Raw genomic sequence first — 20034 nt, 5'->3', positions numbered from 1 at the left:
TTCTTATGCACCGAGATTGATTTCATCACCCCATTTTCAATAAATTCACAAGTTTACTTCAGTTATATATTTTATATTTGTATTTTATTAGGCCTTTAAATATCTAAGAATTATTATTATTTGACGTGCACATTTACATTTACATAATATTTTTCTTTTCTTCTGTTTGTCCACTTCGTCGTTATTTATTTATTTATTTATCTTTTAGCAGTTAGAAAAGGTTTTTTCAACTTCAATGTTCCCGAAATTCAATAACAATTTAAAATAAAACATTGCCTAGATTGAATGTCGCTCCGTGTGAATTTGTCTGTCTGTTCCTGTGGGTGGGTGTGCACTGTACTTTATGTGTTTAACTATGTTCGAACGTACTAAGGTAAAATTGCGGAGCTCGAGAAAAGTTTTAAACTGATTTTCGTAGCGCAATCAAATAATTGGAAAGGGCTCGAATAAACGTGACAATTAAACACACTTGGAAATTGGAATTTAAATATATATAGGATACTTGACAAAAGACACTTGCACGCAGCTTGCCCATACTTTATCAGTTTTTTTTGTTTTGTTGTCGCTTACAATTAGTATTAGATATATAATTACAAAAACAATGCTGCAGTTTCGAATTCTCCATCTTACATTTTGATTAGCATTGCAAGAGAAATAATCAACTAAACCCTATTTGCCGTGGAACACAACTTACTCAATATGGTTGGAAAACATTGGCATGTCAAAATGTTCAAGGAACGGGAAAAACAAAGGACATGGGAGCAGTTGATACTATTGCAGTTTAGTTAAATATATATTTATATAGGCTTTATGGCTGCATTATAGTCTCGCTTAAAAAATATATTACTGAAACTGATATTTGGGGTGGTTGCCATTCAAGAAAATCCTATCGCCCGATTCGGTTCCGCTCACAGCAAAGTTTCTAAAACAAAAGCAGCGAAATGTATTCCAGATTGGGTGTGTGTATCTCTGTTTTGGGGTGTGTGTGTGTGCTATTGAGAGGAGCGGAGAGGATCAGAGGAGCATCTATTTCGTAAACGCCATGAACACCGCCCACAGAATTTCGTTAGCATTCGGTTTGGCCGACTCCGTCTCGAAGTCGAGATCCAGCAGCTCCCGCACCCGCTTCATGGCCACCTCGTAGTCGTCGTCATTTAGCGGCGCGAAGGCGTTCTCAATCACATCGCTGGCATGGGCTAGAAAGATTAGCGCCAGCATCCGCTTGTCCATGCGCTGCGGATCGTTCACCCACTTGGAGAGCACAGAATCTTGAATCTGTAGGAATACATTTTTAGATATTTTCATAATTTCCTTGATTTGCTTTGAACACACCTTCTTAACCAGGCGACATTTGACCACATTATCGCTCAGCGGATGTGTCGTCATATCGAAGAGTAGAAAATTTTGCTTTTCCGTTGTGAGCACACCCTTCTCCACCAGATTTTTGGCCAGACGTTCGCGTACATTTTTCAGCTGGTAGCGCAATTTCAATGGATTCCAAGTTTCACCTGCCGCATTAATCAGTATTATTATATATCCTGGGCATATTATTATATATCTGAACACATACCACTTAGATATTCAATCCAGCTCTGTACCGTCTCTGGGGGATCTGTTTCCTTAATGTGTTTGAGTGCCTCATCGAGTAGAACATCGCCCGTCTGCTGATCCGATTTCAGAATTAATTTTCTGCAAAAACCAAATAATAATTAGTTTACTTCAGAGATTTGCCTATGAATATGCATCTGCTTTGTTGATATACCTTGTACATAGGCCACGTCGACGCATTCCTGATTTCTCAATCATCACGCGACCGCGCAGTCCAAGTTCTATGAGAATGCATCCGCGCAAACCGCTTGATATGCAGTCGTTCCAGAAAGATGTGTAGCCCTGAGTATAATTAAAATGGTTATTAGTTTTGTGCCATAAAGATCTTAATGGGAATATAAAGATAACAAGGGGTATTGCAAAACTGTGTCTGCATCAAGTAGGAATTTGTATAACAATTTCATAGTTTTATTACTATTTTTGTTTTTCTTTGAGTATAACCTACATTTTTATTTTTAAAACCAAAACAAAGTGTTTCTTTCTCATGATTCAAGGTTTCAAAATTTGTATGTTTAACTCTGAGACTCAAACAATTGAAAAGGCGTTTGTCTTTTCACATATGTTCAGAGTGGAATAAATTAATATTTAAGTTGTTGCCAAGTCTTAAAGCTCTCAGGCGGCAATATTCACCTGTTCAAACATTAAACACTTGAGTTTGCTTAGGCCTTACCTATAAAGGTGTAAGGTGTCATTGTAAAATGAATTTACCTAAGAAATGTTTTGAAAACATAACGAAATTCGGTCATTAAACATGTCTTTTTAAATTATCACACTGCTTTTCAGAGCTATTTTAAATAAAACGTAAAGATAATTTAAGGCATTATAATTGACAATTCAACGTACTAACAGCGTTTCGTGATATTAAAATTTATATAATCATCATCGATAAGGTATCGTTGGGAATAGAAATGTATAAAAGTGAATCATTTGCAGGTTCAATAAAAGAACACGTCGGTTATCAACCACATTGATTATATGAAAATGTCCGTAATGGATGGTTCGGGTCTATACAATACAAGTACATTAAATAATTTCAAAAAATTGAATGACGTATGGCTGATAAGAAAAAATCCAAAGAAAAATGGGAAGCGGATGAATGCAAAGCGAAGAACGGGAGAGCTTTGGTAGTACTTCCTCAAACAATTAACCAAATGGATGAAATGTTTTTGATAAGAGCACAAAGAAGAAGAATGTGAAACAAAACCGAGCAACGAGCACACGTCCCACTGTTTCCATCTCATTTTTCCCCTTGGGGTTGGGGGTGGAACTGGGCACACAAATACACTGCAGGCAAAATAATGAAAACAAATAGACGTGGTGTCACCCACAAAGACACACATGCCGTATTACTATAGGGTATATATGCGAACAGCAATTGAGCGATAAAGCTGCGAGGCAAGTGAAATACAAAAAGGCGAATCCAATGTGGAAATGGGAATCTGCCGGTTCGTTATAATGGGGTACGTATGGATGCCGATTCGGAATCACTTCGGAATCATCCCAAAAATATACGCAGATTTATGAATATTACAATCGTATGCAAATTAACCACTTATTGGAAAACTCGTTTGATGGAATGCTCTCAGAGCTTCGCTTCGAGTTTGCTTGAGTGAAGTTTTTAAAGAGCAATGGTTGTTATACGCAGATATTTAAGGCACAACTACCTACATTTTGATTATCTAATCGAAGCAATATCTTTGGGTGGTATCTTCTCAAGTACTTCCCAAGAAATCACGAATTCTTAGAACAGTTTAGTAAAAGTTTCAAAGTAATTACGCTTCCGAAAAATATTGTAATCATATTATTAAAATGATTTTTATGTTGATAGCTAAAGCCGTACATATATGTTTTAATCCAGTAATTGTATTGATAACCAAAGTGGTTCCAACTGAATGTACATTATAATTTTATGGAAATTTTTCTTTCAACCAGTTATACAACTATTATTGTTTAAACTTTAACGATAAAAATAGTACAACAAAATTAAAACGAAGTCGGAAGCACGTTTTAAGTTTAGAAAGATTAGAAGGAATGCCTGATAAGCCTCTTAAAGAAAGACGTCCAGACTATTGTTTATGGCAACAACACAAGTTGTTAAGAAAATGGTGTTGGCACTCTGGCTAATTGTGCATTACTCACCAGTCTGGTCAAAAGATTTCATAGTGTATTGCTCAACAAACTGGAAAAGCTGAGGAGAAGTTGGTGAGGCAGGGGTGGCGGTCCCATCAGAAAATAGGGGCTTAGCATTAAAGTTAAACAAACATTTCAGGGCTGATTTGTGAGATCAAGATTGGGCAAAAAAATCACAAAACATTAACAATTTAAAGATTGGAATTTCCGATTTGAAGTCAATTAAATTTTTTTTACAATTTCTAGCCACATACCAAAATGTATAATGTTTGGATAAATATTATAATGATAAATTAAAATAGTTAAAAAAAACCCTTCTAGTAACCTTTTTAAAATCTCCAAAATTAATTACAAATATTTCAGAGCATAGAGGTTTATGACCCCTTTGGTTAACCCCCTTTCAACTAAGCCCCTGCTCGAAGATGGACCGCGATGCACTTAAGGCCAAACAAAAGGTTGCGAAAGAGAGAAAACGACGGCAAGAGAGAGACGGCAGTTAACAGGTGAAGGAGAGGCAACCTTTTTGTTGTGAAAGAAACTAATTAATTAGTGGATCCCAAAGTGATAAGAGATAAGGAAAGGATAGGAAGGAAAGGCATTTTCCCTGCCCCCACCCACACCCACCTCCTTGTCCTTGAGTCCCAGCAGCAGGACCTCCTCCATGAGCGTGAGTCGTGTTTCCTTGGAGTCGCCATCGTCGATGTTGTCCTCCTGGTCCTTCAAGCTGTCCAGTGCATCCTGATTGTCATCCGGCGTATTGGCATTCAGTCCGCCCTCGGCGCCCCCGTTTTCCCGGGGTTTCACCGAGCGTCGCACCAATCCGTCCGAGCGATTCATTCCGGAGATTTGGAGATTCGGAAAGCGGTTCTATGGAGTTTTGGAGTTTTGGAGATGTGAGAAGAGCACCTCTGTTTCTGTTTTTTCTGCCACTCTTCGTTCTCTTTCTCCGTTTTGTGTGTGTGGCACAATTTGCTGACTCGACGCTGGAGTTGTATGTGTGTATGGGTGTGCGGGTGTTTTTGCGCTTTTCTCTCTGTGTAGATATTTTGTGTTTTTGTATGTTGTTGCCTCCACTGCTTCTTCTGCGCCCCCCTCTCTTTTTTTACTTTGTATTCTTTTGCACACACGCACTTTTCACACTCTCGCAAAATTGCAGTGGCCCTCTGTGAACTGCGTTTCGTTGTTGTTGCTTTGCTCGGGGGTTTTTCTGCGTTGCAAACTCGACAATTTGTTTCACAATTGGGTGGCGCGTACTAAATGTGCAATTTCATGGTCTTGCATTTACTTGGGAGATGCGAATGCCTGCGCAAAATAAGCTTTTTTTCTAATATTTGTGTCTTTTGTCGTTGCTCCAAGATTTCCGACGTGACATACTTTCGGCACTTAACAGCACTGCAGCCAGGCGGTGTTGGAAAGCGCTGCGATATTAGAGAGGAGTGCAGGAATATATCGCTGATAATTATGATATTTTTGTCTTTTTTTATTATCTTTAAATATTTGTGGCCTAATTTATTTAATTTTTATATTTTTTTCCAAGCCTTTAGAACGAGCTGTACAACGGGACAACGATATTCTAGCATCTATCGATAACAACAGAAGCCGCTAAATAAATGTTAAAAACTAATTTTAAAATTAAGTTGTATACAATTTTTGAAAGTTGATTTATAAAATTATTAATTAAAAACTGAGTTTATTTTTACATATATTTAACACTTTACCGATACCTATCCCTTACCGATAGTTCTACTCCCTGCATGACTCATCTCTAAACAAAAGACAAAACAAACCGTGTATTTGTTGAGCATTTGTTTAATTAGACTGAACACTGCCGTTTAAACGTTTATAATGTCCTATTTGGCAAATTTCAACAATGAGAGTGCCAAGCAAATACTTATGGATATTATACGATGTGTCAATCAGCCGGAAAACTCCAAGAAGCTGTCAGAAGCAAAGGCCTCGGCTGGAAAAGAGATGATTCTCATGATGCAGCATGTAAATAAATAAAATATTTACCATTTTATAATCTTCAATGTTTTCGAATTTGTATAGGTATTTCCCTTGGTAATGCAGCTCCAGTTGGAGGTCATCAAGGGTCACGGTTTTCCAGGGAACCGCGAGGGATTGGTCCAGTTCTCGCAGCTCATCAGGGAAATGGAGCGGGACGACATGGAAATTGCACGCCTGCGCAGTCAGATCCGAGCTATATACCTGCCACCCATAGCTATAAATACCACTAACGATATCCTAATCTAAGCGGGGGGTAAGTCCCCTAAACAAGACTGTAAAAGTGGCCTGTTTCTGGGGTTTGCAATAGTTTTAAGGTAATTAGTCATATGCTTAATATGTTTTATAAGGTCCTAACTCTTATCAACTTTTATTTTATCAATTGAAAAAAAAAATATTTTGTATTTTTCCAAAAAAAAAGGGATAATTTATCTCAAGATCAAGTATTCCTACGAATTTACGCAAAATGTTTATAATTTATAATTAACAACTTAAAGAACTAAACGAATACAAAATCTTTGTATTTTATATGCTTTCCTAGCACAATTAAATAAGTTTAAAATATAATTATTCAAAGTTTTTTATATGCCTCTAGTATAAACGTATTTTGTTTGATTCACAAAAATAAAATAAATAAATCAAAAATCAATAAATTAATCAGACAAAATGTTTTAGTAAACAAAGTTAAGAATCTTTAAAAATCTTTGTTTAATTTAAACCCTGGACAGGCCCATTTAATAGACATAAGTTTGAAGTTCTTATAAAATGCATTTCTTTCGATAAATTTGTGATCTTTTGTGTATTTTGTTGTTGTTGATGTACAAATGTTTTTCTTGTTCTTGCTAACAATAAGTAACATGGCAAAGCTTGCTATAAACAATTAAGGATCTGTGCCGTTCCATCGTCAGCTTTTAGGATCTAGGATATGTCGATCAGTCACGGCCATAAAATAAACAGTTTTCTTCGTACCTATATAATAAGTTCCTTAAAAGCTATACATTTTTATGTACAAGTCAAGTGGTGAGCTGCTCATCCAGCCTTAATATTATTAACAATTAGGCGAGGATAACTAGTAACAAAGTGCGGTTGTCTAATGCGTGCTACCGCCATTTGTGGTGTTGGCATTATTGTTATTCCCGTTTTCGAGGTCTGTTGCTGTCAATTTAACCGCATTAATGTTTCTTATATCGTTTCCGTTGAGCTTCTGCTGCAAATGCTGCAGCTGCTGGGCGAGATGTTCATCCTCCGCCTGCGTAATACTCTCCACATCGATGGACATCGACATGGGCGAATGGGGCGTGAGCGGAGTCACGGGATTGCTGACGCACAGCTCCTCAATGGTCGAGTCACTGTTGCTTGAGGGCGTCGAGGAGCGCGATCGCACTGGATACGAATCGTCCAGGGGGAGGGCAAATCCTTGGGTGATCATCAGATCGCCAATATTCAGTTCACCATTATCGGCAGGATCGAAAAGTTCCACGCCGGGCAGCGGTGTTCCCTCCTTGGCGGCGGAATTGACAGCGGTAGTTGCCTTGGGGCGCTCCTTGTAGGTCACCACGCGAGCAATCAGCTTCCTCCAGTGGGCCACTAAAGTATTCACGGTTTAATCAGAAATATTCATAAAATCTATTGGTTAAAATCATACCCTCTGTCAGCTCCTCAAACTTGGAGATGGATTGTTTTGGCCAGGTAATGGGCTCAGTTTGAATGGTGGACTTTACATTGGCCAAAAAGCATTCCACAGCTTGGAATCTGTAATATTTAATTACGTTCTTGATTAGACTATTATTTTATCTATCCATTTTCCAGATTGTTTCACCTGAGTGTAAGGAAGTCAGTGCGCAGCTCACAAATGTCCGCTGGCGAAATGTATTCGCTGTCCCCGTAGTCCACAAAGTACAGATCGATCACCTGCTCCTTGGGATTGTACTGGTTCGGCATAATGTCCACGATCTCGGCGCGATACCACTTCTCGTCGAACTTGAAGACGGCGGCCACAATCTGACCCACATAGGGAGCGGTGAGCACATGCTTTGCCCTATTCTCGGCACTACTATAGTAGCTAGTCATCTCCTGAACCATATTATCCAGCTTCTTGGACTGCGGCCCGATCAGTTGCACCCAGAATTTGGTGGGCGAGGCGACGGCCGAGACATAAACCTCCATGGGCTTCCCCTCGCCCTTGGAGGCCATCAACTTATCCCTCGGCTGGGTGTGCGAACTCAGCGATGTTTGCGAGGAGTACAAACTGGAGGATGCAATGCTGTTGGTGGGCGAACGACGTGGTTCGCGTCGCTGCTCCACTTCCTCCATGGAACGCAGGAGTTCCTCGTCCTCCTCAATCTGATCATCGAGCATCTTTCGGGCTATGTTCACCTGCTTTTGATTGCCCACAATCGTGATCTTGGCCTTGCCATTCCGCCCGTTCGGATCGATATTCAGCTTGGCCAGCGAATTGCTGCGGATCTCCTGGATGAGTTCGCCACCGCGTCCATTCAGTTTGCTCGCCAGTCGCTGGGGAACCTGCAGTTCCACTTTCACCACCGGTGCCCGCTCAATTTCCTTGATCAGCAGGACACGAGCTGCTTTCACGGCATCGGGCAGGCCGCTAATGTCGCAGAATTTGTGACCACTGTCTTTGTCCCTGTAAGAAAGGTTTTTATTCATTAATAAGGCATTCCTCGGTCGATAAAATTCAAATCCAATTACCGTAATCTTATCTTGGCCAGGGTCTTTTCTTCAATCAGCTTGATATTGGAGCCACCGCGACCCATTATCAGGGGCACATGTTCGTTGTCCACTACGATTTTGAGGCACACTTCCTTCTGGGGCTTCTGTTCCTGGCTCGCCGCCTGTCCTCTAATCCCCGTTGCCTGTTGCTGGTCACGTGAGTCCGCCTCCTCCTCCTCGTCATTGCGGGTCTTGAAGTAGGCATATAGCATGGCGCCCCCAAGGGAGCAGAGTCCAAAGCCCAGGAGTAATTTGTAGGTGGGCGTGGCGCCGAAGGGCGTGTTACGCAACATTATGGCGAGGTGTGTGTGGGGGTGGGTGGATGTTGAACTCTGTTTTTAGGGCAGTCTCTTCAAGTCTGCCACTCGTTTATTTTTGCAAACTGAAATTAGATAATTTAAGTCGGTATTAAAATTTGTTACTAAGAATATTTGTATAATATTATTATAATAAATTTATTTGTATTGAGGAAAAAATTATTTTTTTACAAAATAATTGAACAAAAAATATTTCACACCCCATTAATCATTGGTATTAAGTGGTATCACAAAAGAAAAAATACAAAAACCCACCGAAACAAATTAAAAATAAATAAAAAGCATTAAGACCCCTAGTCAAGGTCTCTTTCATATGTTAATAGCATTGCGTGTGCTTGGAAAAACAAAAATAGAACAAGTTCAAGAGCATTTGATGTCCTAAGACGACTGGTACAAGCATTAATGTCGTCTAATAGAATCAATAAAATGTTAGGGGTTTCTTATATCGATGTACACTCCCCCTTTTCTTGCATAATCCTATCACTCAATGGATATTAATTTTGACAAATAGACAAAGCCAACGAAATTTGGCACACAATTCGCAAGTGACTTCATAATTGAAATTGTTTAGGTAAACACTGCACGGAATAAATAGACAAGTGACGTTATTTGTTGCCGACACTGGGCCACATAATTTAGAAACTTACAGCGATTTAATGCATTGTCAGGCCGATTTTCGCCATTTGAAAACTGCAAATTTATAGACCGGTTGGAAAAGGAACAAAAAATATAAAATTTTTGAATTAAATTTCATGGTTTGCTGTGCCGAAAGTCAAATAATGTAATTTTAGCATTACTATATGAATGAAAACATGTTATTTTTTATTTGTTTCTCAAAAAATCTTGAAATTATACATTAAAATGTTATATTCTTTTTATTAGATGATAAATTCTCTTTGCAATAATCCCGTGTCCGGTATTGTTTTTCCTTATATCTATCAACCACTTGTTGAGCCTCAATAAATCACAATATTTCCTAGCTTTGCACTGGTTCTTCGACAAGTTAAACGGGTTTATGCGCTCATCGGTGTTATCATAATACCGGTTTAACCTTTGTATTCCAAGCATGAATGCATTTCCTCCACGCGAAACAGTCTTTATCTTTAACTGATAAAAATGAGTCCCAATTATTTTTGCTCATATGTAAACAGCCGAAAATACACAATTAATTTCTTTTTTGGCACTGACCTTGATCGTGAATTTCGGTCGATGTTTATTCAAAGTTTTTTCACTAAGTTGGGGCTTTTGTTTGGTATTCGAAAAGCGCTTAAACTCAATCAAGCGTCTTATTTCAAAGCCGTTCGTTGTTTGGATTTCACATTTTCATGTCTCGTTTTTTGTTCGTTTGAAAAATTGTAAATTATATTGTGGGGCAAAGAAAATAATATTTTATTCTCGCGGGCGAAACTTGATTCCGCCTCTACATTTCAGGAATAACTGAGAATAGCTGAGGAAAACTTTGGGAAATAGACGACTAAGCGATTTCGCGAGAGAAACCGACTCGTCAGCTGTTTCACGATTGCAATTCATTCTCTCTATATGGTATCTATATCTCTCTGTTGTTTACTTTGCCGGTTGATTTGCAAATAGCAAATTGTGAATTGTAGGAACTGGTAATTAACAGCGGTACTGGCATAAAGACAAATAATGAAAAGCAAACAACGCATAAATTAGCTAGCGGCCATATGTCTGATGAAAAAATTAAAAAAAGAGGGATCTACACGATGAGAAAATGTTGACACTTATTTTCAGGGAACGTAACTGTTATAAGTTTTATTTTAAAAATCACACTTTAACAGTTATTTTCTGATTTGTAAAGTAAAACTCAAAGAATAACTGTTATTTTTTGAGTTATATAATAAAAGTTGACAAATAACAGTTATTCGACGTGATCAAAATAAAACTCAAACTTGATTTATGGCGATTTTGTGGGTAAACAAAATTTTTAAAAAATATAGGTATAAAATATGCGCGGTTGCCTTTTTTAACAAATTTTTAGTAAGTTATAAAAAGCACGGGTATCATGTTTTTTTTAATTATTTCATTTTTTCAAAAATGTCAAGAGAATAACTGTTATTCATAAAAATCAAAAAATAACAGTTTGTTTTTGAGTTTTATTATAAAAATCAAAAAATAAAAATCATTACGGATTTGTAAACTACAATGGCTAATAAAAATTGTGGTGTATTTAAAAAAATTTTAGGACCCTTCTAAGTGCGTGATTTTTTTGTATGAAAAATTTACAATAACAGTTATTTTCGTTCCCTGCTTATTTTGTCATTCTAATTGGATGCATTAAAAAAACAGTTTTATTTTATTTTGACAGTTACAAGATTTTCTAATTAAAAAAAAAAATTATAAATTTAATAACAATTAAAAATTGAATTTAATTTAAAATAACTTTTTAATCGGGTTGTAACATCATGAAATGTAAAACTTATTTTTATAAGATAAACTTACAGATATATAAATATGGGAACTTATACTTTTCGTTCAATATATTTATTAAAAATGTTGCTGTGTATTTTTCACGGTGTAGAAAAGCTTGAAGAGAGCAAAAAGAGCGTAGTGCGCAGAGTGCTAAATTTAGTGGAGTGACATAATAAACGGTTCGTTTCGTTTAAGTTGTGTTTGGGTTCCGCACTTGATTTATTACCGATTTTTGAATGGAAACAAGAAGCTACTATGATAACAACTAAAGCTTTTCTCAAGTCCCGAACTCTTTCAATTTTTAGCGTTTCATTTGATGGGTTTGCGTATGCTCCACTTCGCCGGCGAAACTCATTCAAAAACGCTGCCAACAACTGTGCGTTTTCGGTTTTCGAAGGGGTCACGCGGTGAAAATGCCTGAGATGCGTCGAATTTTAGTTGGCAATGTTTCAAATTTTTTTCACATACGTATTTATTGTCTCCGATGGCTAAATAAAGCCAGATCAACAAGAAAATAATAATAATCCGCCAAAAGCTATTTGGAAAAACCTTCTTCTTTGATCTTTGATAGCTATTCAGATTTGCATTTTAGATTCGAATGCGCTGCAGGCTTTAAACTTGGGAGTTCTTAATGGAAAACCAGTTTTTGGGCAGTCCGATTAAACAAAAGTCTCAGGTGTAGACACTAAAAAGTTGAAAAGGTCAGGTAAACGGTGCTATGTCAATATTTAAAATATTAAACTTTAGTGAGTGAAACTGCGAATTCCGTAGCACTGCTCACATGCTTCATACATATATTTTCCAGCCCCCAAAATTTGTACCTTCACCCCTTAACTCACCCGCAATATCTCTTTTGTATCGCTGCTGTCTGGTGGTTCTTTCCATTCACTATTTGTATTTATATTTGCCTATTTCTTATCACTTAATATTAACCATTCACTTAAGCTTTACGAGTGGAAGCACGATTTTATGGGCTTAACAATTCCAAATTTACGTCAGAAAGCAACAAAAAACAATAATGCCGCATAAAAACGTGCGAAGCGGTGTGACCGTTAACGGATTTCAAAGATACGGTAATAATCAAGTGTTGCAAAGCGAAGAATTGTAACGTCTACTAATTTCAAATTTAGAGCTTTAATTTAATTTCTTACTAAAAACATTTTAGTGCAGATCATTTTTAGTTTTTACCTCTTACAATATCAATAAAATAAATAATAGATATTTATTTATAATATAGGATATGTATTTTTTATTCCTTCTCTGTTTTGGAATATTTTTAATAATAACATTACACAATTTATTTATTCTTTTATTTTAAAATTTACAAAGCGATCGAGCAGTTGAATGCCTCGGCAAAGGTGGATATGTAAAGCAAGGGATTAAAAGGTCTATATTCTGGATTATAGGTATAGTAAAAGGAACTGTCAAGTTGGTTTTGTGCAAAATGCAGATAGAAAAGTTGTTTCAAAGGCTTGTTTATGAATCTAGGCTGCGTCTGGTCAAATCCTGACCCCTCGGAGAAGTACGCATCCTGCACGAGATTCAAAAGCACTATGGTGATGTCCCGCCAGTTGGTCATCTCGCATTCCCGCGGACTTATGCACCCCGAATGGTCTTCATACTTCTCCAAGTCATCAAATATTCCCACCAGTTCATTATATTTCCGGCAGCCGGATGATGAAGGTCGCTTTGGATACGGAAATAGGGCAGACAACACTTGCTGGGCAATAAGAAAGCCATGCAAGCTTACCTATAAAGATATTAAGTAATATTTCTTCTTTTTTTTTTAATTTATGATTTATTTACCTTAAAAACATCGTGACCTCGGATTGTAAAAAATGGTTCTTCTAGAAGAGAAAGGGGCAGTACGATAGAGGTTCCATTGCCCACCAGAAAGGCATCCGATTCATATCCAGGATACGGTTCGGTGAGCTCAAGGTTCTTTAATTTCTGCAACTTAAGCTGTGCTTCCACGACAGAAACCTTCAAGTGCATAGCGGCGAAGTCATCATCATCTTTTAGATTAATATCAAATAAAAACACCTCTTAACGAGGTAAAAAACTAGTGACGATCGCACCTTCAACGTACAAAAGTTCTGATATCAACTTTTGTGACGAAAAATGATTTTAGATGCGACTAAATAAGTACGCTACCTAAAATTTACTCGTTCGGCCCGCTTTAGCAAATATTTAATATCTACACGAATGTTTTTCTGTTGTAGCGTGCCGAATGAATAAATTTTAGGTAGCGTACTTATTTAGTCGCATCTAAAATCATTTTTCGTCACAAAAGTTGATATCAGAACTTTTGTACGTTGAAGGTGCGATCGTCACTAGTTTTTTACCTCGTTAAGAGGTGTTTTTATTTGATATCAGAAGTTTTTGTTTGTTTACTTTTGCTCTCATAGGTGCTAATATAAACATTTAAATTTAAATTGGTCATAAATCATATTTTTTAAACTATTGTATTTTAACGAATTAAGTTAAAAAGGCGTTGAAGTATTTCAAAATACGAGGTATAGCACATGTCTGTACCTTTAGTAGTGTAGAACTTAAAAACTAACGAAATTTAGCCATTTTTAGCTATTTTCCCGCTAAAGTAGCGGCTTTTTCCAAAAGTCGTAGAACAAAAGATTCCTATATGGAACTCTTAAGTGCAAATTTACTGATTCCATGACCCTAAAATACAGTTCGGATACCCTCCCACAAAATTCAATACTCAGGGAGCGTTAATTGTTCGAGCTGGCAAAAGTGGCTATTTTCGTATAAAAATAACTTTTAAACGTGACTTTTTACAGTAATGTGTTATATACCAAAATTTAAGGAATCTCAAGGGCTATACAGTTTAAAGTTGTAAAGAAAATCGTTAGAGCCGTTTTTGAGAAAATTAAAAAAAAGCTAAAAAGAAAGTTTAAAAAAAATGTCTTTTGTTCATATCTTTTTAACTATTACATTTACACAAATTGCATATAAAGGGCGTTTATAGCATTTAAAAATACCTTTCAAACGAGATGCAGCACAAGCCTGTAGCTTTAGTAGTATAGAAGTTACGGCTTTCCGAATTTTAGCTATTTATAGCTGTTTTCCCGCTAAACTAGCGGGTTTTTCCAAAAGTGGTAGAACAAAAGTTTTTTATATCGATGTGATGTGTGTCATATCAAATTTTCAGAACTTAAAAAACATATTTTGGACAAGTGGACAAGTGGACAAGTGGACAAACAGAAATTAATTTTCATTTTGGGAAGAAGAAGAAAATCTTATTTTGGCTATAACTTTTGAACGGAGAGTCGGATTTTGACAAATGATCCCTCATTCGACGGGTATTTTCAAGAGGAATACAACTAAAACATTGCGAGGGGGCATTTATCCCCACCGGCCCCAACAGCTCCAAATTTCGAAATTTTCAATTTTTCACTTTCACCGCTCTCTCTCCCAAGCCAATTGATTTTCTTAAAGTCTTGGTATGCAATCCTTTAAGTTTTTGCAATACCTTTCGATTGGTGTATTACTCATTACGATCGGACTATCACTGCCGATTTTCAATTTTGCGGCTATATAATAGTAGTCGCCTTCGCACACTCTCCTGGTGCGCTTCGTCACTACATGGACTGCCGTCCATAGTGATCGGCATAAAAATCTGTTAAATAGCGACGATAGCCCTGACTTTTGGGCACATTTCCTACGTTTACTGTAACGGAGCTCAAGATCTTCTTCAGAGATGTTATATGAGAGGTCGTTAGATTTAAGCGATTTCTATTCAATCGTATCTTAAACTGTTTCCGAATCGCTTCAAAAACCCTTTGTACTTGCTCATTGTAATCCCTGACCTTCTTCTGGCCCAATAAATGCTCTTCGTAGAGCAAATAGCTGACAGACTTCATTGAGTTTGTTACATAGCGAACGCATATGAAATCATACTCCCTATAGGTTTCTATGCGATGAGGGGACCTTATGAAATTATCAAAAACCTGCCTTAGATAAATAGCCACAATTTCTGCTTCGTACACTCATAGAAATTTTTACCTAAATACTAGGAAAGTCGCCCTAAAACCGAGGTAGCCCTAAAACTACGAAAAATTTTCTTATTATACGGGTGGCTAGCCCTAAATATACGAAAAATCGCCATGGAAAATATTTTTTAGGGTTAGTTTTTTCAAAAAGGCCAATTTGCCCTACTTTTTAGGGCGAATTTTTATGAGTCGACTCCAAAAGTAATTCCTTCTTTTTAGGGCGAAATCGCCCTAAAACGTAGAACAAAATAGCAAAAAAAATGTTCTGAAATTGCCCTAAAAACAAGGAAGAGTCAAACGAAATTTTAAGACGCAATAAATGGATACATATGTAATACATGTGTGTATGTGTGTGTGGTTGACAGGTCAAAACAAGTGAATGTGTGTGTATATTAGGGCGGACCTTTTTCTATGAATTTTGATGCTGAGCGCATTTGACTTTAGAGAAGTCCACCCTTTTTCTTCTTCTTTGCTACTTTTCGTCCGCTGCAGTGGCAAGGGTGGGGGTAGAAAGAGTTGCATTGTCTAGACTTTGTCATAATTTTTCGGGCGCTTGGAAGTGAATGACGTGTTTTTGAGTAACTATTTGTTTGTGAGAAAGTAAAAAAATGGAAACGGTATTAAAAGACTTGGGAGGCGATTCTTTCTCTGTTTTCTGGTGAGTACATACATATATAATTGTGCAATTTGGATATTAATAACTAATTGAATTTACATATCTGTAACAGAGGAAAGTGCAGCTGAAACTTAAAAGATTTGACTGGAAGCAGCGGTCCAGATGTAGAGTTTTGGAAGTGTGGCAGAACAAAGTAAGAACATTAATAAGAGTATACATATATGTATGTGTATATGTAAATACCCTGTAGTTCTCAAGGGGGCCGGTGGCACTTTCGGGGTAGAAAAGGGATCGACCACCCAGTGGTCCCTTAAGGGTCAATAGGTGGCGTGTGTATTTTTTACAAGAGCAAAAGAGTTATCGGAGAGTGAACACTTCTATGTGAACACTTCTATATGAGTTAAAAAAATTGTAAAATGAAATTTTTGACAAGTATATAATGATTTTAATAACGAATACAACTTTATTTTGTTTATATAAAAAACAAATTTAAAAAAAGTTAAAATAATAAAATAAAAACTTAATAATGAGATAAAATAATATAATAAATGATAGAATTTTATTTCTTTTTATATTATTTATATTTAATAATGAGCAATTTAGCTGCAGGAATATTTTTAACAATAGCGGTGGTTCAGTAGCAAAACGTTTTCTTTCCTTCCATAACAAGCGGATTTTATTGGTGCTTAGATATATAAAATAAATATATAAGTACCTAATTTTATATACATAGAACTAAACAAAAATAATATTAGCGAATGTTTTTATTGCCATCGATTATACGATATCGGTAGTCGCAATATTAATCGTAACGGATTGCCATAACTACCCAACCCCGCTACCATCACTAACCCAACGTTTGCGCCAAATTTTGTAAACATTGTATTTAATTTGTCTTATTGTACATTTAAAGTGTTATATTTTGTTGTGATCTGAAGTGTCGTCAACAGGTGAGTAACACCATGAGTTGTGCAAGTGAAATACCTAATAATGTGTGATATTTAGCCATGAACAGCAACAGGCACATTCGTCGATTTGTTAAAGAGGAGAAGGAGAAATAGTGGTGCAAAGGACTCCTACGTAAGTCTTTTTAAAGGGCGCCTTATAAATATTTTTATGAAATTTTCTTCCTTTTTAGATTAAAGCCATGAGATCGTTGTTGCTGCCAGAAGGGGGTTTAAAAAACTTGCGAAGGGTTCTCACGGATGAGTTTGTTTTGGGATTTAATGTTAAAGGCCTTTCTGGAAAAAAAAGCCGTAAACTCCTTTACACATTTCTATGGTGCACTTCACGGTAGGTTATTTTTATAACTGTATTTTTTATAATACACTTAGTTTCTTGATTCAATTTCAATCTATTTACTTAGAATGCCATCTGTCTTTAATCCTATTTCTTTCTGTCTTTTTCTGCTTTTCACTTTTAAAACATGGTTTGATGTAAACAGGCTTGTATAACAAAATCTAAAAATATATATTTAAACCCATGCAGAGGGAATTATAATTTAGTCCAGAAGTTTGTTACGCAGTAAAGGAGACCTTTTCAAACCTATAAAGTAAATCCATTTAACCATGTCCGTCTGTCTGTCGGTTCAAGTTTCAAAAGCGTGAAATAAGTCTACATTTAACTGTTGGTTATTCTTATTTTATATTTTTGCTTTTCTAGTCACAATTTTATTCCTGAAAGCTGCAAGGGTATTAAAACTTTGGCTTGCCGAAGTTAGTTTCTGTTCTCATTTTATTTTAAAACACTAAAATCTTATTTTTTTTAGATATTGTTTCAGAATCTGGTAATGCAGAAATATTGATTTCCAAGGCAATTCAATTGCAAAAGAAACGATTTTTTAAAATAAATTCAAATCAAATAATAACAACAATGAGGAACTCAACAAAAACGTGTCAGCAGAGGAATTTGTTCAATAAATATAAATTAAAAAAATAGAAAAATTGTCTACTTATAATACAATAAATTAATTTAACAAAAAGTATTTTTTCTTGGGAAGTTTCATAGCATTCAGCTTTTTTGGTATTGAAAACACCAACCCCATTTCATACCCCTTTTCGCCACAAAAGGGACCGATAGGTGGTCCCATTTAATACCCCTTTTCGCCACAAAAGGGACCGATAGGTGGTCCGATAGATGGTCCGATAGGTGGCCCCTTTTGTGGCGAAAAGGGGTATAATATGGGACCACCTATCGGTCCCTTTTGTGGCGAAAGGTAATGCAGAACTTCGCCATATGACCACCGCCTAGGACATGCCGTGGTAAAAGTGGATAGAAATTTACATTGCGGGTGGTATGAACGGGAGTTAGTCCCAAGCCCCCGGTGTATGGCGATTTCGCTAGTTCGGGACCAGTCCCGGCGAACTACAGGGTAATGCTTGAGGCAAAAAGATGATGCAACAGAATACACACATGTGTACAGATGTATATACCCTGTAGTTCGCCGGGACTGGTCCCGAACTAGCGAAATCGCCATACACCGGGGGCTTGGGACTAACTCCCGTTCATACCACCCGCAATGTAAATTTCTATCCACTTTTACCACGGCATGTCCTAGGCGGTGGTCATATGGCGAAGTTCTGCATTACCTTTCGCCACAAAAGGGACCGATAGGTGGTCCCATATTATACCCCTTTTCGCCACAAAAGGGGCCACCTATCGGACCATCTATCGGACCACCTATCGGTCCCTTTTGTGGCGAAAAGGGGTATTAAATGGGACCACCTATCGGTCCCTTTTGTGGCGAAAAGGGGTATGAAATGGGGTTGGTGTTTTCAATACCAAAAAAGCTGAATGCTATGAAACTTCCCAAGAAAAAATACTTTTTGTTAAATTAATTTATTGTATTATAAGTAGACAATTTTTCTATTTTTTTAATTTATATTTATTGAACAAATTCCTCTGCTGACACGTTTTTGTTGAGTTCCTCATTGTTGTTATTATTTGATTTGAATTTATTTTAAAAAATCGTTTCTTTTGCAATTGAATTGCCTTGGAAATCAATATTTCTGCATTACCAGATTCTGAAACAATATCTAAAAAAAATAAGATTTTAGTGTTTTAAAATAAAATGAGAACAGAAACTAACTTCGGCAAGCCAAAGTTTTAATACCCTTGCAGCTTTCAGGAATAAAATTGTGACTAGAAAAGCAAAAATATAAAATAAGAATAACCAACAGTTAAATGTAGACTTATTTCACGCTTTTGAAACTTGAACCGACAGACAGACGGACATGGTTAAATGGATTTACTTTATAGGTTTGAAAAGGTCTCCTTTACTGCGTAACAAACTTCTGGACTAAATTATAATTCCCTCTGCATGGGTTTAAATATATATTTTTAGATTTTGTTATACAAGCCTGTTTACATCAAACCATGTTTTAAAAGTGAAAAGCAGAAAAAGACAGAAAGAAATAGGATTAAAGACAGATGGCATTCTAAGTAAATAGATTGAAATTGAATCAAGAAACTAAGTGTATTATAAAAAATACAGTTATAAAAATAACCTACCGTGAAGTGCACCATAGAAATGTGTAAAGGAGTTTACGGCTTTTTTTTCCAGAAAGGCCTTTAACATTAAATCCCAAAACAAACTCATCCGTGAGAACCCTTCGCAAGTTTTTTAAACCCCCTTCTGGCAGCAACAACGATCTCATGGCTTTAATCTAAAAAGGAAGAAAATTTCATAAAAATATTTATAAGGCGCCCTTTAAAAAGACTTACGTAGGAGTCCTTTGCACCACTATTTCTCCTTCTCCTCTTTAACAAATCGACGAATGTGCCTGTTGCTGTTCATGGCTAAATATCACACATTATTAGGTATTTCACTTGCACAACTCATGGTGTTACTCACCTGTTGACGACACTTCAGATCACAACAAAATATAACACTTTAAATGTACAATAAGACAAATTAAATACAATGTTTACAAAATTTGGCGCAAACGTTGGGTTAGTGATGGTAGCGGGGTTGGGTAGTTATGGCAATCCGTTACGATTAATATTGCGACTACCGATATCGTATAATCGATGGCAATAAAAACATTCGCTAATATTATTTTTGTTTAGTTCTATGTATATAAAATTAGGTACTTATATATTTATTTTATATATCTAAGCACCAATAAAATCCGCTTGTTATGGAAGGAAAGAAAACGTTTTGCTACTGAACCACCGCTATTGTTAAAAA

At 36.6% G+C, this 20034-nt stretch overlaps 4 protein-coding genes and 1 long non-coding RNA gene across 8 annotated transcripts; 1 reads left to right on the top strand and 4 right to left on the bottom strand.

The window, feature by feature from the left end:
• Positions 1-62: 62 nt before the first annotated feature.
• sau (Golgi phosphoprotein 3 homolog sauron) lies at positions 63-5133 on the bottom strand. The gene is made up of 5 exons (XM_044395137.2): positions 4363-5133; positions 1763-1890; positions 1571-1689; positions 1333-1508; positions 63-1275 (listed from the first exon to the last, which is right to left on the bottom strand). The coding sequence occupies exons 1-5, from the start codon at positions 4573-4575 to the stop codon at positions 1027-1029; spliced, it is 885 nt and encodes a 294-aa protein (XP_044251072.1). The 5' UTR covers positions 4576-5133; the 3' UTR covers positions 63-1026.
• A 365-nt stretch (positions 5134-5498) lies between these two features.
• Positions 5499-6322, top strand: LOC108065973 (protein C10). The gene is made up of 2 exons (XM_017154270.3): positions 5499-5730; positions 5788-6322. The coding sequence occupies exons 1-2, from the start codon at positions 5584-5586 to the stop codon at positions 5989-5991; spliced, it is 351 nt and encodes a 116-aa protein (XP_017009759.1). The 5' UTR covers positions 5499-5583; the 3' UTR covers positions 5992-6322.
• A 200-nt stretch (positions 6323-6522) lies between these two features.
• On the bottom strand, positions 6523-12236 carry papi (tudor and KH domain containing protein papi). 4 transcript variants are annotated; one of them, XR_011417802.1, is made up of 6 exons: positions 9437-9590; positions 8452-8854; positions 7562-8386; positions 7388-7494; positions 6712-7329; positions 6523-6660 (listed from the first exon to the last, which is right to left on the bottom strand). XR_011417802.1 is itself a non-coding variant. In XM_017154237.3 (5 exons), exons 2-5 carry the CDS (start codon positions 8763-8765, stop codon positions 6833-6835), a joined length of 1743 nt encoding a protein of 580 aa, XP_017009726.2. In that variant the 5' UTR covers positions 8766-8854; positions 12059-12236; the 3' UTR covers positions 6523-6832. The 4 variants fall into 4 exon arrangements, 3 of the variants coding, with proteins under 3 accessions (XP_017009726.2, XP_070068568.1, XP_070068565.1); XM_017154237.3 differs by lacking the exon at positions 9437-9590 and adding an exon at positions 12059-12236 and having other exon boundaries at positions 6523-7329; XM_070212467.1 differs by lacking the exon at positions 9437-9590 and adding an exon at positions 11250-11405 and having other exon boundaries at positions 6523-7329.
• A 304-nt stretch (positions 12237-12540) lies between these two features.
• LOC138912597 (uncharacterized) lies at positions 12541-17627 on the bottom strand. The gene is made up of 3 exons (XM_070213701.1): positions 17208-17627; positions 13026-13234; positions 12541-12906 (listed from the first exon to the last, which is right to left on the bottom strand). Exons 2-3 carry the CDS (start codon positions 13212-13214, stop codon positions 12541-12543), a joined length of 555 nt encoding a protein of 184 aa, XP_070069802.1. The 5' UTR covers positions 13215-13234; positions 17208-17627.
• A 1040-nt stretch (positions 17628-18667) lies between these two features.
• LOC108061597 (uncharacterized) lies at positions 18668-19934 on the bottom strand. Its single transcript, XR_006412493.2, has 4 exons — positions 19699-19934; positions 19569-19643; positions 19356-19510; positions 18668-18880 (listed from the first exon to the last, which is right to left on the bottom strand). It is a non-coding gene; the product is annotated as an uncharacterized lncRNA (long non-coding RNA).
• Between the last annotated feature and the right edge of the window lie 100 nt (positions 19935-20034).

This window comes from Drosophila takahashii, chromosome 2L, assembly GCF_030179915.1.
Source record: "Drosophila takahashii strain IR98-3 E-12201 chromosome 2L, DtakHiC1v2, whole genome shotgun sequence".
NCBI lineage: Eukaryota > Metazoa > Arthropoda > Insecta > Diptera > Drosophilidae > Drosophila > Drosophila takahashii.
Note: the sequence above shows the minus strand (reverse complement) of the source record. Positions and strands in the feature narration are given on the sequence as shown.

Excerpts from the sequence above, each read along its gene's own strand:
- sau (XM_044395137.2), bottom strand. The coding sequence starts at position 4,575 with ATGAATCGCTCGGACGGATTGGTGCGACGCTCGGTGAAACCCCGGGAA. Across the intron at positions 1,690-1,762 it reads CGACGTGGCCTATGTACAAG|AAAATTAATTCTGAAATCGG; the intron begins GTATATCAACAA and ends TGGTTTTTGCAG. Across the intron at positions 1,509-1,570 it reads CTGGATTGAATATCTAAGTG|GTGAAACTTGGAATCCATTG; the intron begins GTATGTGTTCAG and ends TTAATGCGGCAG.
- LOC108065973 (XM_017154270.3), top strand. The coding sequence starts at position 5,584 with ATGTCCTATTTGGCAAATTTCAACAATGAGAGTGCCAAGCAAATACTT. Across the intron at positions 5,731-5,787 it reads TGATTCTCATGATGCAGCAT|GTATTTCCCTTGGTAATGCA; the intron begins GTAAATAAATAA and ends GAATTTGTATAG.
- papi (XM_017154237.3), bottom strand. The coding sequence starts at position 8,765 with ATGTTGCGTAACACGCCCTTCGGCGCCACGCCCACCTACAAATTACTC. Across the intron at positions 8,387-8,451 it reads CTGGCCAAGATAAGATTACG|GGACAAAGACAGTGGTCACA; the intron begins GTAATTGGATTT and ends CCTTTCTTACAG. Across the intron at positions 7,330-7,387 it reads GTTTGAGGAGCTGACAGAGG|TGGCCCACTGGAGGAAGCTG; the intron begins GTATGATTTTAA and ends TGAATACTTTAG.
- LOC138912597 (XM_070213701.1), bottom strand. The coding sequence starts at position 13,214 with ATGCACTTGAAGGTTTCTGTCGTGGAAGCACAGCTTAAGTTGCAGAAA. Across the intron at positions 12,907-13,025 it reads GAGGTCACGATGTTTTTAAG|CGACCTTCATCATCCGGCTG; the intron begins GTAAATAAATCA and ends CCGTATCCAAAG.